Below are 19,814 nucleotides of genomic sequence, written 5' to 3'. Positions count from 1 at the left end.
TCCTTATTACCCAATTGGTTTACCATGAAATATTTTTAGTAAGTAAATCTCAATTTAAGTATCTGTAGAAACAGGTGGATACAGAATTTGGAGCAAGCTAATAAGCAGTTCTGACAAACATATTTCATCTACCCATCGTGCCTCTCTTCTCAGCAAGCATCTTGCTTTCTGCTAGAACTTTCTATTTCAAATGTAATTTGTAATCAAATGTTTTATCATACAGAATGTTCCACACTTACCTGGTCCCCATTTCCAACATTGTTTTGCAGTCCAATTTTTTCTTATAAAAATGCCCACTTTCAGTGCAAAATCTCAGTAAATTTGATTTAGAGAATTTCATGTTTTAGCCAATTTTGTCACGACCTGGTAATCACTGTTTTTGGTTGCATAGTACAGGGTGTGCCACATAAATCAGTACAACTCTCACACAACATTCAGGTGACAATGAACTACCTCAAAAGAACATACAATAGTGACATCACAAAAATGTGCGCGCTTATAAGAGATGCTGGAAGTGGTGGCCATGGACATTTTGAGACAGTTACCACTTCAAAAGCAATATGACCATAAGTGATAGCTGGTGGTCGAGAGGTAGTATTTTTACTCTTATCTGGGAAACCATGTATTTATAGCTTAGTACTTAATTATATCATTCCTTTTCCTTTCCTGTCCTTACACCAGATTGCTCCTTGGGTCAGTAATTTTGTGTCCACTAATTTTGCTAACTTTCCTGTTATGAAATAAAATTAACCAAGGATTCCGAATTTTTCTTGTACACATTTTTATAAGTGGTCATGCTAAACAATACTTCACTCCAAGGTCTGAATTTATTTTGTTGACACCTACAATCAACTTACCTGTGCAACTATTCATCCGACAGTCCTGCATCACTTACCAACTTGTTAAAATCTAAGTGTAATGTTATTTGATATTCCTTTGAGTCAATTAGGATTAAGTAATGACCTGTTAGGGATGTTTGAAAAGAAACAAGGTGCATGCTGGAAAATGAAACCGCTGAGGTGATTGTAATGCTGGCATCTGTGGAAGATGGGCTGGCCAATACAAGAACACTGAGGCCTCAAAGCTGCGCTAGACAGAGACAGGTGCGCACATCCCCGTAACAAGAGTGAGCACGTGCACACGTATATCGCCCATAGCACTCGGCAGTGCTGAAAATGAAAAATGGAAGCTTCAAAAGAAGAGGACACAGGTTTAGTGCATTCCTTCTCAGCAGAATGACTGCAGGGAACACAAATTCATCGAACAATGACGATTGTATGGAGAGCACCACAGGCTTGTTGCAGTCCTGGCGCTCAATCCGATGTTGGGCCTAGGGCTGCCACTGTAACTCAGTCTTCAATTACTGTATTTACTCGAATCTAAGCCGCACCTGAAAAATGAGACTCAAAACCAAGGAAAAAAAACTTTCCCGAATCTAAGCCGCACCTGAAATATGAGACTCGAAATTCAAGGGGAGAGAAAAGATTTAGGCCACATCTTCAAATCAAAACAAAGTTGGTCCAATGTAATATGAGACAATTTAGGTCGAATGAATGACGATACAGCTACAGTAGTTTGCTTTGAGTTGTAACCTTAGCAGTTAAGCTTTACCAGGTAGCCATTGCTGTGCGTCAGGCGCTCCGTCCGTATTTATATGGGTACCCTTCCTTTTTCACGTGCTTCGTCTTGTTTGACTTGATTGCTTATTTTTCTTTGATCTGATAAGTGCCGTTTTCTTTGTTATAGGTGTTTTTACGTCACTCTAAGCAGGAAATGCGTTACTGTACTGTGTCATGCATTGTTTGTCGCATTCTGATAGTGCGTGTTTACGGCCTGTCGCCACTCGCTAACGCCGCTTACAATTAAAAAAAATAAATAAAACAGAGAGAGAGAGAGAGAGAGAGAGAGAGAGAGAGAGAGAGAGAGAGAGAGAGAGAGGAAGGGAGGGAGGAATTGTCTCATTAGCGAAACAATGGCAAGAGACTGCTATTTGTTGTTACGTACACTGCTGCTTTCTTTGATAATGATCAACAAGAACCAAATAATACACTGTGTATGATCGAAGATGTTCTGAACGAGAGTTAAGCGAAAATTTTTCTTCGTTTGAAAACCTTTGCAGGCACCTCTTTACATTCTGCACAGAAATTAGAGTGATCTTAGATTTCAAAATCTAGTCAATTGCTGTGCTTCATTTCTGACTGTATCACTTTTAGGCACAAGAGTAATACGAATATAAACATGACACGATATGTATATTCTTCCGCGTTTGCTGTTGTCTCTCTAGTTTCGTAGTTTATTAGGCAGACAGGATTTAAATGAGATAGCAGCAAACACGAAACAATACCTGACAAAATGTTTATATTCGTATTATTCTTATGGTGAAGAGAATACTGCATGTGACTCATAATTCATAGAAGTTCCTATTAGCAACCATCTCTTCTCACAGGTAGGAAAAAATTCAGAACGTAGAGTTGGCCATATGGACAAACATCCCAAACAGTCTTGGCAGTCTGATTTTCGTAGTACATTGCCGTGTGGCTAGGGCCTCCCGTCGGGTAGACCGTTCGCCTGGTGCAAGTCTTTCGAGTTGACGCCACTTCAGCGACTTGCATGTCGATGGGGATGAAATGATGATGAAAGACACACAACACCCAGTCATCACGAAGCAGAGAAAATCCCTGGCCCTGCCAGGAATCGAACCCGGGACCCCGTGCGCGGGAAGCGAGAACACTACTGCAAGACCACGGGCTGCGGACCGTAGTACATTGAAATGCTGCTACATTCGAAGATGAACAATGCGGAATTTGTACTCACTTTGTTGGATAATGTATGAAAATTCAGTGGTCGAAACTCGGGGCGCAGAAAAAAAAGCTCATCTTCCACTTTTTTTTTTTAAATTTATTTACTGAGGCAGAGGATTTGCAGCCAGTAGTTATCTTTGTGCCTACAAAGCATGCCGGTGTAGCGCTACATATATTCGACGGCATAAATTAGTTGTGGCGGCACCCACCAACATTTTTCAGAACTTCCGCTTGCTTTGCACTCAATTCTAAGCCGCAAGAGGTTTTTTGGATTACAAAAACCTGAAAAAAGCGCGGCTTAGATTCGAGTAAATACGGTAGAGCATCCAGCTGTTGGACAATGATACAGGTAGTGCCGTGTGGTACTCCAGATCGTGCATCACCCGTCACTGACGTCCATCATCCCTAGACGCACTCTAGCCATTCATGGGCGCACTCTGTACATCCTTTCCATTCTTCAAAAAAATTTCCATGCCCTGGAACCCTTCTCCTTTCAGGAAATGCACTACACCCCTTTGCTCTTCTTCTGAAGCCTCTGTTCCACTGTGCAGTGCTCACTGACATCACGTGGGTGTAAACCAGTGCTCTGTAGCAGTGAGTTTGAGGCCTCAGCACTCCTATAGGGAGTACACCTCTTTCTGTGGGCAACGGCATTAAGATTTCTTCAGTGGGTTTCATTTTACAGCCTCCAGATAATTTCTTTTTTAATTACTCCGATAATTAACCCACCTCTGTGGCCGAGGTGGTTAACGCCTGCTTGTGCAGGGGCACTCGACCCGAGCGTAAGCTGGTTCGAATCCTGGTGGTGGAAAAAAATTTCGCTGCCAGTATTTGGCTGGCAAGGGAAGGAGAAGTGGTGGCATAAAGTTCCTGATTACCAAACTCTGTACCAATGCTCTGGTTTAAATATCAAACCTCTTTACAGTGAGTCATGAAGGGAGGGCATGCGAGACTTGATGGCGATCAGTCTGGCCGATGGGGACTTTAAGCTTGGCAGCCTCGTTGTTGCTATTCATGACAAATAGGCTGTATGCCAGCACTGGCACTGGATTGCACCCCCTCCTTTCTCCCATCATCGTCACCCAACACAAACACTACATTTACCCCCCCCCCCCCCCACACACACACACACACACACACACACACACACACACACACACACAGAGAGAGAGAGAGAGAGAGAGAGAGAGAGAGAGAGAGAGAGAGAGAGAGAGAGAGAGTTATTACAAACAGTGTGTAATGGAGCATGTGTAAAAAAATATATATATATATATTATCATTATCTTACAATCGCATCCATAATGAAATGTATCATCAGTCAGCTAAATGATTCCCAACAAACGTCCTATTACGATGCAATTAACTTTGCGATTAATTACGAATGTGCATGCTGGCATATAAATTTTATATATTGGAGCAACTATGGTACTAAGTTTGAAGATGAAATTGTTCAGGAAATATGTTGGCACTATTAAGATGTATGAATTTTAAACACTGACCTGTGATGTGTAACTTTACAAATTCATTAGTGAAACCTGTTTGTCATCTTTTTGAGAGCAATAAATGTGAAAATATTTCAAGTTAACCTGCACAGTGTTGTGTCCATCATTCAAAAACCTGGTCACTAAACAGACAGTTTCAGGAAGAGTGACAATAAGAGCAGCTACAGAAGCCCAGAAAAAACATGTCAGTGCTCTCTTAACTGAAGTCCCCTCAGCTGTTTTTGGAGTATTGTACAGGAAGCATATTGTAGAATTCTTTAAACACGAGGAGTACACAGCAAGTGCATAATCTGATTTCTCAGGTACTTCATTCTGTGGAAGAAGAGTCAAAATAAGGGAATACATGTCTGCTTATCTGTAGTCAACAGTTTCCGAGAGGGGGAAGAAGAAGAAGAAGAAGAAGAAGAAGAAAATTCAAAGTTTTCAACATAATTTAGATGCCTTTTAGCACACAATAATCTTAGCCAAAATGGTTGCACTGTGACTAGGGTCACAGTCCCTCACTTCTGCACCCCATATTTGAAACCCAATTGCTTTCATTTATTTTATCTTATGTTTTCATTTATGTACTCACGTCTCTAGGAGGCTACTACACAAATATTCCTTTTCAAGTTCTGGGATATAACGGCATTACGTTAAAAGTAAAATTACAGCCGAGTTTCACAATGTCATACATTTACTATATGTGTGCATGGTATTTTCAGGGGTTACAATATTTTTAAATTTTCTTATTCTTACATTTCTTTCATATACCGATTACATTAATTCTTATATTTTATTCTTCGGGAATATTAGGTGCATTCCCTCAGATGAAACCAATCATAGAAAAAGTGGAAAGATAGAAATGCTGAACATCACAAGCATTGCACGAAAGCAGGCTTTCAACAGTGACATTTGTTTGTGCAAATCCCACTTGGAAAAGAACTGTCATTAACACTGCTGATCAGTTTACACAATAATTTCACGGTAGACCATGCATAATGAACACTTTTTTGAAGAAGTGCACACTACACGAATTTCACTGAAAACAGACAGTCAGCAGATAAAAAAAGGACAAAATTATTTCAGCATACAATGGACAATGTTCATGTAGTAATGTCCTACAGATATGAGTAGATAAATAAATTACAAAAGAAAAAATAATAATCAGGTTTCAAACACGGGGCTTTAAAGTCCGAAGCCACAATGCTAGCCACAGTGCTTCGACTTCAGTTCTACTATTTACTTGCTAAAAGCCACTTAAAGTACATAGAAAACTGTACAGATATTTTCTCTGAAACAGTCAAGTATCTACGGATAAGCCAAGACACATTTTGACCCCTCTTCCATTGATCAGTTTTTCTGGGAAGTTGGGTTCCGGTACTTGTCATGTTTTCCTCGTGCGCACGCTACCTTGTGTTGTGAGGTAAAGGGTACTTCATATGCCACCGTTTCCAACCCAAACAAAGGTTTTTCACATTCATTTATGTTTGCCTTTGACGTATAAATATGCCATGTTGACCACTTTGCCTTCAACGAAACGTGAGTCTCCGTTTCCGTAATGAATTATATTATTTTTTACTGACCATAAAATACAGACTTGGTAAAGCACAGCTCTCAAGTCATTTCCCTCTGGCAAGTGCTGCCCCCTCTGATTCAACATCTGTCGCACCGTCCCACCCTTGCCGCAGCCTATTACTCACTTGTTTGCACTGCATGAAGATTTCTTTGCTTCAATTCTGTTGTTCAGAATAAAAAGATTCAATATTTTTTTTATAAAAAATGTACCGAGAGAATTGGTGTCTTTCAAAAACAATGGGCAGTTTTTACTGATAATTCACCACCCACAGCCTGCGGGAAAAATGGCTGCAGTGGTCAAATAAGAAAAAAATGAAGTTAACTGTTTAACTTTATGGTGAATCAGTAAGTATGTGTGTGTCAGACATGCCAGGATGATGTTCACAATGAAAGCTATTGCAGAAGTTGTCAAGGACAAGTTAAATAAATCTGCCTGTATATTTAAATATTTCATTAATTATGTAATAGTTTTACACATGTAATGAAGCCAAAAATTAAAATTTCAATAGTTTAGGTTTTGAGACTTCCACATATAAGGAGTATGTAGGCTCACAACCCAATATGACTGACAAGTCATCTCTACAATTGACTGGCGTGGCTATGGTGCTAACATGACGGCATCACACAAGTTGGGTCGGGGGGCAAAGCACTGACCTGAGAAGAATAGCTCATGAATTTTTATTTTCCATACCTAATACGATAGAAACTTCATATTTCACACAAGCTCTTTCTCTCCCTCCATTTAGTAGAAGCTACCAGAGTGATAAAAAGGTGAGCTAAAAGTGTGTATCAGGAAAAAACAAGACTCTAGCAATGTCCAGATTTTTATTACATTCAGCCAATGTCATGTGGGACGAGTACAAATGTGTTTCCACAAAAATCGGTAACAACTTTTAACAACCAGGAACAGAAACCAAACACACTTCATCAGATACACGGGCTCAAAGTAACAGAGCTTTTTCCAAAAAGACGGCACATGCAATTAACTTCACTAATTTTAACAATAATGTGTGCCGGTAACCTTATTTCCTACCCAGAGCCAGTGTGTCGTGTGTCAGCTATATCACAGGACTGCCGCAGCAGCTAGTTAAGCCTAAATTACAGCTATTTCCAAAAATTAAAACAAAAAAAAGAACACAAGTACCTACTGCACAGGTGACAATTCAAAAGTCCCACAAATTACAAAAAGTTCTAAAAATAGCTTCAATTCTTCACAGACATTTCCGAAACATACGGTTCGTGCACGATTAACATACGTATTGCCGCCGATTATTTTCATTGCTAAAATTTGACGATAATATTCCTAGAGAGAACGAGAAATAGTGAATAAATAATACCTTAGAAAATTTATAATACCCTAGACAGTTTGTAATAAGATACCTACGAGATTTATACTTTTTTTTTCCCTTTACAATGATGGGCACCCCGACAGCATAGGAAAAATTCTTATTTCTCTCTGGCCCGCAGTTCAATATGCCGACAGCTGTAGTGGGTGAAGAACTCTAAACTTATTTCACATTTCCTTCTGCAGCAATCCATCAGCCAAGTCTGATGCTTTGTACCAATTTTCAAATATGCAATGTGCATCGTTACAGTAATTTCTCCGATACACAACTCTAGTACGATACTATCGGTGAAGATAAGAACAACTGTGCGACACGTCGGTCCTCTTAACAGTTGACACCCAACTAACCTACCCAGTATTCCTCTCGGCTAACACCTCAAAATAAACACACTGTCCCTCACACCTAAAAATCAGTTTGCATCTATTCTCAACTGTTTGTCCACATCCTGTCACTTGTTTGAGGGGATGGCTGAAAATTAGAACACGTCAAATTAGGCAGTTGTACAAGACTGAAATTAGACTGAGGCAGATACAAAATGCGTCAGTACTTCTTAGCTGACAACACGTGTCTCTTCCCTTGCTTTCTTCTAACACCTTGTAGAATAGCAACGGAAAGAGGGAGCTGGTGTCGCCAATTTCCAGTGGTCGTTATCAGAAGTGACGTGCCACTTGCTTTCTGCATTTTCAAGATGGAAGTAGCCATTCACATATATGCCACGAGGTGCAAAACAATAACCGCAACACCGGCATAACTGTTATTCAACTGTCCCCCCACTGTCCTTTGATTTTACTTTGCACATACCTGCTTTCTTATGACAACCAAATTTTTTGTCAGGAAGCATCACTCTCACACCTCAAAAATAATCTCAAATGATATCAGCAGCAGGCACACTGCACTTTACTAGAAGGTGTCAGTTAGCAGCACATGTGGGCGAGTAGACACGAGGTGCCCGTCATATCCCAACCATCTATTCCTTGAAAAGAGTCACCTCCACATTTGAAACTGACCCGAAATTACAGTTAGTAAACCAGTGAATGTGAAGGGAGTGAAAGATGGAGGGAGAGAATACCGACAGCAAGTACTTCGCTAAGAACAGGTCAAACCGAACCCTACAAAACGATCCTGCATACACCGAACGATCGTCACTGTTTGTAGCAGTGTGGCACATTCACTGCAACAGTTGCTCCTATAACCCAAGTTCTTTCTTACTGCTCGGAAAGTGAAAATAAAAACTAGAGATTACGACAAGTATTTTGTCGAAATCGAGAGAGAAAGAAAATGAACGACCTCGACACACGAGAGAGGAGGCCGAGAGAGAGATATAGTGGAGTATGTGTGTCGGTCGAATTTTCCTGCAGTGTCGTCAATTCATCGTCCCGCCTAGCGTGCCCGCTCATCACTTGAAGAGCTTCTTGTTGTTGGCCTTGTCTTTGAGAATCTTCGCCTTGAGGTGCTCCTTGTAAGTGTGGATGCCTCCCTGCCATTTTGTCACCGTGCCATTCTCACACACCCAGATCTCCTCCGCCACCTGAAACATAGGACATCATTATGATAACCTGTGAAAACTCTAATTGACTTGCACACGCACACCAAAGCAAAGCAAGCATACAAGAAGCAAAAGAGGCAGCAAGCTGCAACATTTCTGAGAAAAGAATGACAACCCACCAGAAGACCGAGGGAATAAATTATTAGTGCTACTGAGTGTTTATATAGACCTGTGCTTCCCCAATCTAGATTTAAGCAAGGTACAGCTGTGTGCTGAATGAAATTTCATGGACATAATGAAGATGGACACAATAACATACAACCAGGAAGATGGTAAAAGATGGAGCAGACAGAGTCAGCAAGCCTTAACCCAATGACTGTTCTGGACATACTAACAGATGTCGCTGCTACTGTCCCCGGGTGCCCTGCACATGTTTATGCACACCTTCGAGCCTTCCATCAGGTGCTCTAAATGCACGTACATGCCCTCCCTCGCCAACGTGTTTCTGCTTCCGACATGTTAATGCAGCCAGCCACTCTGGTCTCTGCGTGCTCTGAATGAGTTAATACCTGAGGCACTTAAGTCAGGTACAACGTCCTAGTAGCCACATTTCTGCCCCGAGTGCTCTGCACCTTTCAGTCATTTGGCCTGTGGCATCTGATGCTGTGATCTTATTTGTGTTGCCATTTTCATCCTCAATTTTGACAGCGAAAATGGCATGCTCTTTTGGTTGTATGCAGGAAGGAATCATTAAGACAGTGACAGGCAATTATAGTTGGATAAAACGAACTATACTACTGTAACAACAAAAACAATCTATTATTGACAAAATTATTTAATTGTATGAATATAATAGAAAGAAACATTCCACGCAAGAAAAATTATCTAAAAACAATGATGATGTGACTTACCATACGAAAGCACTGGCAGGTCGATAGACACACAAACAAACACAATCATACACACAAAATTCTAGCTTTCGCAACCAACGGTTGCTTCATCAGGAAAGAGGGAAGGAGAGGGAAAGACGAAAGGATGTGGGTTTTAAGGGAGAGGGTAAGGAGTCATTCCAATCCCGGGAGCGGAAAGACTTACCTTAGGGGGAAAAAAGGACAGGTATACACTTGCGCGCACACACACACCCATATCCAACCACACATACACAGACACGGTTGGATATGGGTGTTTTTTTTTTTTTTTTTTTTTTTTTTTGTTTGTGGTTTTAGGGCGCAAAACTTCTATGGTCATTAGCGCCCAGCCCGTGACATAGAAAACAGGAAATAAACGAAATTTAAAATCAGCAGCAATGGGAACAAAGTCATAAAATATGAGAAACTAAAGGCAGAAGGAATGCTTAAAAATCCACTATAGAAAGGGGTTGGTTGTCCCCCAAAAAAAAGCTTCAAATGACTGACGTCATTTCACTGTCACTAATAAACTGTAGAACGCGGTCAGCGGAGCGCGTGTCATCTGCTAAAATCGACGATAGATCAGGCGATAGCTGTAGACGGGAGCGTAACGGATTAAAATAGGGGCAGTCAATTAAAAGGTGTCTGACCGTCCACAGCTGAGAGCAGTGGGGACAGAGTGGGGGAGGATCACCGCTTAAAAGATGTCGATGACTAAAAAGACAGTGCCCTATCCGGAGTCGAGCTAAAATTACCTCCTCCCGACGACGCGTTCGGGAGGAAGAGGTCCAAGCGCAAGGAACGGCTTTCACTTCCCGCAATTTATTGTGGGGAAGTGTTGACCAATGCGCATGCCATAAATGAGCAGCTTGGCGACATAAAACGCTCCGTAGATCGGTAAACGGAAGAGACTGAATAGCTGGCCGAGGAAGAGAGACTGCAGCCTTGGCCGCTATATCGGCCGCCTCATTTCCACAGATACCAGCGTGTCCCGGGAGCCAGAGGAACGCCACTGAGACGCCCCCCAGGTGGAGCAAGCGCAGACAGTCCTGAATCCGGTGGACCAGAGGGTGCACAGGGTAAAGAGCTTGGAGACTTAGGAGAGAGCTGAGAGAATCTGAGCAGATTACGTACTGTATCCGCTGATGGCGGCGGATGTAGTGGACAGCCTGGAGAACAGCGTAAAGCTCCGCAGTATAAACCGAACACTGGTCGGGAAGCCGAAAGTGATTTGGGGTGTCGCCAACAATATAGGCACTCCCTACACCTAACGATGTTTTCGAGCCGTCGGTGTAAATAAATGTGGCTTCCGTCATTTGTGCACATAGAGCAGCAAATGCCCGACGGTAAACAAGTGTAGGGGTACCATCCTTGGGAAATTGACATAGGTCTCTGAGCAAGTTGATCCGGGGACGGAGCCAAGGCGGTGCTGTACCCCAAGTTGTCAAGAAGGTTTTAGGAAAGCGGAAGGAAAGAGAATGGAGCAGTTGACGGAAGCGGACTCCCGGGGGTAGTAGGGAGGAGGAGCGGCCTGCATACCCGACATCAAAGGAGGCGTCGAAAAAAAGGTCATGCGCTGGATTAGCAGGCATGGAAGACAGATGGCTAGCATAACGACTCAGAAGGACTGCCCGCCGATTGGACAGCGGAGGTTCAGCAGTCTCAGCATAAAGGCTTTCCACAGGGCTGGTGTAAAAAGCTCCAGATACTAAACGTAATCCACGGTGGTGGATAGAGTCGAGACGCCGAAGAATAGACGGCCGAGCAGAGGAGTAGACTATGCTTCCATAATCCAATTTCGAGCGCACTAAGGCGCGATAGAGGCGGAGAAGGACCACTCGGTCCGCTCCCCAAGAGGTACCATTCAGGACACGGAGGGCGTTAAGCGAACGCAGACAGCGAGCCGAAAGATAGGAAACGTGGGAGGACCAGCACAGTTTTCTGTCAAACATAAGACCCAAGAATTTAGCGACGTCGGAAAACGGAAGGTTGACAGGACCTAGATGTAAGGAGGGCGGAAGAAACTCCTTACGTCGCCAAAAATTTATACAAACGGTCTTACTGGGTGAGAAACGGAAGCCGGTTTCGATGCTCCACGAGTGGAGGCGATCGAGACATCCTTGAAGACGTCTTTCAAGAAGGCTGGTCCGTTGAGAGCTGTAGTAGATCGCAAAATCGTCCACAAAGAGGGAGCCCGAGACATCAGGAAGGAGACAATCCATAATTGGATTAATGGCGATGGCAAACAGTACAACACTCAGCACGGAGCCCTGGGGTACCCCGTTTTCTTGGGAGAAAGTACGGGAGAGAGTAGTGTTCACCCGCACCCTAAATGTGCGCTCTGCCATAAATTCGCGAAGAAAAAGGGGCAGCCGGCCTCTAAAGCCCCAAGAGAACAGTGTGCGGAGGATGCCTGTCCTCCAACAGGTATCGTACGCTCTCTCCAGATCAAAAAATATTGCTACCGTTTGGCGTTTCCGGAGAAAATTGTTCATGATATAAGTGGAGAGAGCAACAAGATGGTCAACAGCAGAACGATGCTTTCGGAATCCGCATTGGGCTGGTGTTAAAAGACTGCGGGACTCCAGCCACCAAGCTAAACGGTAATTCACCATACGCTCCAAAACCTTACAGACACTACTCGTGAGAGAAATGGGGCGATAGCTAGAGGGGAGATGTTTGTCCTTTCCAGGTTTCGGAACGGGAACGACAATAGCTTCCCGCCATCGCCTGGGAAAGGTACTGTCGGTCCAAATTCGATTATAAAGGCGAAGGAGGTAACGCAGGCTATGGGTTGATAAATGCAGCAACATTTGGACATGGATACCATCCGGTCCTGGGGCGGAGGAGCGAGAAGAAGAGAGTGCATGTTGGAGTTCGCGCATGGAGAAAACAGTATTGTAGCTTTCGCGATTGTGAGAGGAGAAAGCAAGATGTCGCACTTCCGCTGCACGTTTCTTCGGGAGAAACGCTGGCGGGTAATTTGAAGAGCTCGAAATCTCAGCAAAGTGCTGACCCAATGAGTTAGAAATTGCGACGGGGTCCACTAAGGTATCATGCGCGACAGTGAGCCCAGAGACCGGGGAGAAACTAGGCGCGCCTGAGAACCGTCGAAGCCGACTCCAAACTTCCGAGGAGGGAGTGAAGGTGTTAAATGAGCTAATAAAGTATTTCCAGCTTGCCTTCTTGCTATCGCGGATGACGCGACGGCATCGCGCACGGAGCTGCTTATATCGGATACAGTTGGCCAAAGTTGGATGGTGACGGAAAATGCGAAGAGCACGTCGCCGCTCACGTATTGCGTCACGGCATGCCTCGTTCCACCAAGGAACTGGAGGGCGCCGGGGCAATTCGGAGGTGCGTGGTATTGAACGTTCCGCAGCTGTGAGAATAACGTCGGTAAAATGTGTGACCTCATCGTCGACGCTGGGAAAGCGACGGTCATCGAATGTCGCTAGAGACGAAAAAAGTGTCCAATCGGCTTGGGCAAACTTCCAGCGTCGCGGGCGCATATATGGCAGTTGAGGCTGCAGTCGAAGAACACATGGAAAGTGGTCACTCGAGTGTGTATCATCAAGGGCGAACCATTCGAAGCGCCGAGCTAGCTGAACAGTACCGACCGCAAGGTCCAAATGAGATAAATTTGCCGTGGAGGCAGACAAAAATGTGGGGACCCCAGTGTTGAGGCAGACTAGATCCGCTTGGTGGAAGACGTCTAGCAATAGTGAGCCACGTGGACAAGGATGTGGAGATCCCCAAAGCGGGTGGTGGGCATTGAAGTCCCCAACCAGCAAATAGGGGGGTGGAAGCTGATCAAGAAGATGAAGGAGATCAGCTCGTGCCATTGGTGTAGACGATGGAATGTATACCGTACAAAGAGAGAACGTGTATCCAGAAAGGGAAAGACGGACGGCGACAGCTTGGAAGGAAGTGTTTAAGGGGATTGGGTGATAATGGAGAGTATCATGGAGCAGAATCATGAGTCCTCCATGGGCTGGAGTGCCTTCAACAGAGGGGAGGTCATATCGGACGGACTGAAAATGAGGGAGAACAAAGCGGTCATGGGGACGCAGCTTTGTTTCCTGAAGACAGAAGATGACCGGCGAGTAGGATCGTAAGAGGATCGACAATTCCTCCCGATTGGCGCGAATGCCGCGGATATTCCAGTGGATAATGGACATAGGGTGAACAGAAAATGGAGGAACGTGACCAAGGGTGCTGTCAACTCAACGACTGCTCAGAGCTTGCGACCGACAGCATGGAATTGCATTCAGTCGAAGGCAGAAGATCCTGATCCATAGGTTGGTCAGGAGCAGCTCCTGCCACCAACGATCGGCCAGTTGACCGGCCACCAGCAGTGCGCCTCGGCGACACAGAAGATGGCCGAGGGCGATTTCCGCCAGGTGGTGCTGTAGATGGGACACGCCTTGGCGGAGAAGGAGAGGAACTGTGTTTCTTCGTAGCCTTCTTAGAAGTATGATGTTTAGATGAAGGAGGAACCGATGGTTGTGAAGTTGCGGTACGTAAAAACTCTTCACGAGAATGCTCCTTTTTCGAAGACTTGGCGTCTGACTTTTGGGCTCGAGATTTAACAGAACCCGACGAAGGGTGAGCCATAGAGTGGGCAGGCGAAAGGGGTGAGGTTGAACGGGCGATCTTTGCGCTGGCCGATCTGACGACCGTGGTACTAAAGGTGAAGTCGCAAGTCTGCGTGGCCGCCTCCTTTGTTGGTCGAGGAGAAGCAAGGACAGCGCTGTATTTACCTTTCTGAGGCACGGTGGGCTGTCGACTGGCGAGTAACTTTCGAGCAGCAAAGGTCGACACCTTTTCCTTCACTCTTATTTCCTGGATGAGCTTTTCATCCTTAAAAACGGGGCAATCTCGAGAAGAGGCAGCGTGGTCACCCATACAGTTGATGCAGCGAGGGGATGGAGGTGGACAAGCACCCTCATGGGCATCCTTGCCACAAGTAACACATTTGGCCGGATTGGAACAGGACTGGCTGGTATGATTGAACCGCTGACATCGATAGCAACGCGTAGGGTTTGGGACATAAGGGCGAACGGAAATTATCTCATAGCCTGCTTTGATTTTTGATGGGAGTTGAACTTTGTCAAATGTCAAGAAGACAGTGCGGGTTGGAATGATGTTCGAATCAACCCTTTTCATAACCCGATGAACAGCTGTGACGCCCTGGTCAGACAGGTAATGCTGAATTTCTTCGTCAGACAATCCATCGAGGGAGCGCGTATAAACGACTCCACGCGAGGAATTTAAGGTACGGTGCGGTTCCACCCGGACAGGGAAGGTGTGGAGCAGAGAAGTACGCAGCAATTTTTGAGCCTGGAGGGCACTGTGTGTTTCTAACAACAGGGTGCCGTTCCGTAATCTGGAACAAGACTTTACAGGACCCGCAATTGCGTCGACACCTTTCTGTATAATGAAAGGGTTGACCGTGGAAAAGTCGTGACCTTCGTCAGACCGAGAAACAACAAGGAACTGTGGCAACGATGGAAGAACAGTCTGTGGCTGAGACTCAGTGAACTTACGTTTGTGAGCAGACATAGTGGAAGGTGAGGAAACCATTGCGGAAGAATCCCCCATGATTACCGGCGTCTCCGATGGCGCGCTCCTCCCTTGTGGGGGCCCTCACCGAGGGCACACCCGCCTTAGGTGATTGTTCACACCTCAGGTCACACCTCCCGACAAACGGACGGAGGGACCAATCGGCACTTTCGGAAGGTATCAGCTCGGGTAATCACCCCTCCCTGGGCCTGGCCGTTACCAGGGGGTACGTACGTGTCCTACCTGTCTACCCGGGGCGGGGAATTACGCGTTACCCCGTCACCGGCTACGCATGGAAGTGCGTGGGTCGGCCTTCAGACACGCACAGGGAGGAAGAAAGAGAAAGGGAAAGGAAAGAAGAGGGGGTCTCAAACGCCGCAGCGGAGAAAAGGGTAAAGAGAAGAGGTAAGGAAAGGAGAAGGACAAAGGAAGGAAGAAGACATACAAGCAAGGAAGAAGAAGAATGCGGTACATTGACAAGCGTCCGTCTCCGGACGTAGGCGCAAACCATACTCCCAGAGGGGGAGAAAGTGAAGGAAAGAGCCAGAGGTGAGGGGGGGGGTGAAGACAGGGGATGGGGAAGGACGCGGAAAGGGAAGGTATGCAGCCCGGAAAGGAAGGAAGGGCACATTAGCTCGGGGCCCCGTGCTCGCTACGCACGTATCCACAAAAGAGTTGTGGATCCCCTGGGGGGGGGATATGGGTGTGTGCGCGAGTGTATACCTTTCCTTTTTTCCTCCTAAGGTTAGTCTTTCCACTCCCGGGACTGGAATGACTCCTTACCCTCTCCCTTAAAACCCACATCCTTTCGTCTTTCCCTGTCCTTCCCTCTTTCCTGATGAAGCAACCGTTGGTTGCGAAAGCTAGAATTTTGTGTGTATGATTGTGTTTGTTTGTGTGTCTATCGACCTGCCAGCGCTTTCATATGGTAAGTCACATCATCTCTGTTTTTAGATATAAATTATTTAATTGGATACATAAAAAATCTACTCATCAAACAGTGGCAAAAAGACTGTTGTAACTGGCAAACTTGCGGAGCCAGTGGCTCCTCCTTCAGGCAGAAGGGTTGAAGGGGAAGGAAGAAGGGTGAAGGAAAAGGACTGGAAATGTCTAGGAAAAGGGGTAGATTTCGGGAAAGTCACCCAGAACCACAGGTCAAGGGAAACTTACTGTACAGGATGAGAAGGAAAGACAATCAGTCTTTCCTTCTCATCCCATATGGCGAGTCTCCGTTGTCCCGTGGTTCCTGGTAACTTTCCCGAAATCTACCCCTTTCCCTAGACCTCTCCAGTTGTCCTCGTAAAGACCATTGCCATAGTGTTGCTGGAAAGCTAATTGGCAAGCTGGTATCATTACATGTAGCAATAATGAAATCTAAAGGTTCTAAATAAACGCAAGATCTCAATACGACCTGAAATAATTAAAACATTTAATTACTTAGCAATTGCATTGTGTGACACAACAAACAAACAAATTTCAACTAAAGCCGAGTACATCACATAGACTACCATAAATATTACTGTCTTCAATGCCATAGGATTCTTTTTTAACAAGGTACTAAATGCTATTAAAAGATGTATAGCAGATTCTCACTAATCCGGCCATTCCTTGCACATAATGGGTGCGAAATTATTGAGAATATCTGAAATTTAGTTTAAAAACATATGGACTACAATTTACTGAATTTAAAGGTACAGTTACTTTCATAGAAAACTTAAGCCTCTGAACATGTACATATGCAATAGGTTCACTCATTATGAAAAATATCACAATTACTTAGTTGTTGCAATGATGATACCCGACAGCAGCATGCTTATCACGCGTCTGTTTTACAAACTTTACATTGGTGCTATATCTGGCTCTACATGACTACTCCGCAAATCACACTTAAGTGCCTGAAGAAGGGCTCATTGAACCAACTTAACACAAATTCTCTATTGTTTCATTCTCTAACAGCGGAAGAAACAAACATCTTTCCGTGCAAGATCTTATTTTATCATGTCTATCATTTCTCCATATGTAGGTCAGCATCAACAAAATATTTTCACATTCGGAGGAGAAAGTTGGTGACTATTATTCCATGAGAAGATCCCATCACAATGAAAAATGACTGTTTTAATGATGTATACTGCAACTCTCTTATGTCCGTGACATACTCTCCCCTATTTCTTGATACTACAAAACATGCTGCCCTTCTTTGACCTTTGTCAATGTACTATATTAATCCTATTTGATAAGGATCCCACAGCAGTAACAAAAGAAAAAGAAAGAAAAATGACAGACAAGCCTAGGGTAGGCAGTCACTTGGGTACACCTGTTGCATTGTGTCAATTCTTTCCCTTGCCTCCATCTGTAGCAGCAGATAACGCTTTGCACAGACCGGAAGCCAGCCCCACAACACCCTTGATGGTCACTTCAGCTGGGGGGAAAACTTAAAGACAGCCTCGTCGTCGTCGTCGTCGTCGTCTTGTGGCAGCCCATTTAGTAAGAGGAGTGCTACTGCATTGTTACCCAAGCTGCAGCATTGAGGTGATTCTATAGACTATAGGAGTACAAAGGCAGTTGCCAGATGCCCAGTTCGTCCTCTGGTATCAGCAATTTGGATACAGGGGAAGTGCAGTTTGTGCCAGGACTACCAGGCTGATTTATTACTATTCTACCCCTGGGCATTTTGAAACTCCTTCGCCACCAAGCACACCATTGGAGCAGTTTTTGCACGCTGCCAAACAAAGGTTGTAAGCCACCCACAGTCCACCTCGTCCAAACCCTCCTCGATTAAGAGGTATTAGATCATTGCTTCAGCATCTTCTAATGCTCTGCCAATAAAATGCAGTCTGATTCACCATCCCCACATTTTCTATCTATTCTTTCCAATTTACATTTTTCACAATAGTAATTCCTAGGTATTTGGCTGAATTTACAGCTATTGGACATTATTGATTTATTGTATAACAGAAGTTTAATGGATTGCTCTTAGTGCTTATGTAGATGACCTCACACTTCATTATTTAAGGCAAATTGCCAATTTTCGCACCATACAGATATCCTATTGTTTTGCAATTTGTTTTGATCTTCTGATGACTTTACTGTTGACAAATGTCAGCATCATCTGCATAAACAACTTAAGATGGCTGCTCACATTGTCTCCTAAATCGTTTATCTAGATAAGGAACAGCAGGGAACCTATAATACTACACTGGGGAAAGCCAGAAATCACTTCTGTTCTACTCGATGACTTTCCGTCATGTATCTGATAGCTACATAATTCTCTCCAGGAAGACTGCAGCTTCAGCACCTTCAACCTGAGAAGGCTCCATTCTCTTTCTTCCTATGTCCTCTTCTTCATTGCTTTCACCATTACTTTACTGCATGCTTTTGATTATTTCTTCACCTGTTAAAAGTTTGCTCTCTCTCACGGTGTTCCTTATTCAGACAGTTACCAACATCATCCTCATCAATTTCTCCTCCTGGAAGATTCTGAAGATGTCAATGTACTAACTGGCAGCAATTTATTTCGAATTGACTGGCTCATCATTACTGATCAGTACTGACTACAGCTCTTCAACAATGTATGGCCACACTTTTCTCCAGCTCCTTTTCATGGTACCGTTCTCCCCTTTATCTCAATCTTCTGCTATTTGGAAAATGTCACTTAACTGCTTTCCACACCTTCAACATAGCACCAATACAACCTTTTTCACATTCATTCACCAAGGAGACACGTTCACATCAATAATAACATTTAATTGATTCCAAAATTCCCTGATTTATGGGCCAAGTCACAGTTTTCACACTGAGTGGAAGAAAGAATACTTTCATAACAACGGACTTTAGATCACATCAAAAGAATGATTCGGAGCAATATTAATTACAATGACAGCTTTCAGTTGAAGCTTTTTCTTCTTTAATTCCTTTCAGAGTGGGTCCAAATATCTCACAGAGCCACGAAGAGGATATTTCTCTGCCGATTCTCACTTTCTTCTGAGCACAATATTGCAATGATAGTGTATTTATGTTTCTGTGTTGAAAACAATGAGGATGTTGGTATTTCCCATTAACCATGAGCAGCAGTTTATTACTCCCATTTGCATTACAACATGCCATTAATATCACGTGTTTCTGTTGTTTTCCTTCTCATTCTTGGCAGCTAATATTTTTGAAAGAAGCATCTTTTACAAGAGTCAGACTTCATCAGCATTGTACAAAGCATCATCGTCCTCCATTACCTCTTATCTTCTTTACAAACTAACAATGTGGGAAATGATAGATTGCTATTTACCGTAAAGATGACACATTAAGCCGCAGAAAGGAACAATTAAAAGGCACTTACACAAAGCTCTCAGTCACACCTTTGTAAGGAAGAGAGAAACTCACACCTTTCATTCACACAGGGAAGCACACATCACAAACACGACAATTCCAGTGTGAGCATGAGGTGTGCTTGCTTGTGTGAATGAATGGTGTGTGTGTGTGTGTGTGTGTGTGTGTGTGTGTTCTTTCTTCTGATTACAGTTGTGGCCAGAAGCTTTATGCACGTGTCTTAATTGTGTCATCTTTACTGAATGTAGCAATCTATCTTTTCCTTCAGTGGAGATATTCCAACCTCGCGTTTCCCTCCTTTACAAGCTCTTCTGCATCTTTCAGCATTA

The 19,814-nt window shown here is 44.0% G+C and overlaps 1 protein-coding gene across 2 annotated transcripts in view; it reads right to left on the bottom strand.

The window, feature by feature from the left end:
• Positions 1–6,671: 6,671 nt before the first annotated feature.
• The window catches only part of LOC126426788 (ATP-binding cassette sub-family F member 2), a 100,408-nt gene continuing 87,265 nt past the window's right edge, over positions 6,672–19,814 (bottom strand). For both annotated transcript variants that reach the window (XM_050088784.1, XM_050088783.1), the window contains exon 12: positions 6,672–8,734. In XM_050088784.1, coding sequence (XP_049944741.1) covers positions 8,603–8,734 — 132 coding nt within the window. In that variant the 3' untranslated portion in view covers positions 6,672–8,602. The remainder of the gene's footprint in view (positions 8,735–19,814) is intronic.

Source organism: Schistocerca serialis, chromosome 11, assembly GCF_023864345.2.
Source record: "Schistocerca serialis cubense isolate TAMUIC-IGC-003099 chromosome 11, iqSchSeri2.2, whole genome shotgun sequence".
NCBI lineage: Eukaryota > Metazoa > Arthropoda > Insecta > Orthoptera > Acrididae > Schistocerca > Schistocerca serialis.
Note: the sequence above shows the minus strand (reverse complement) of the source record. Positions and strands in the feature narration are given on the sequence as shown.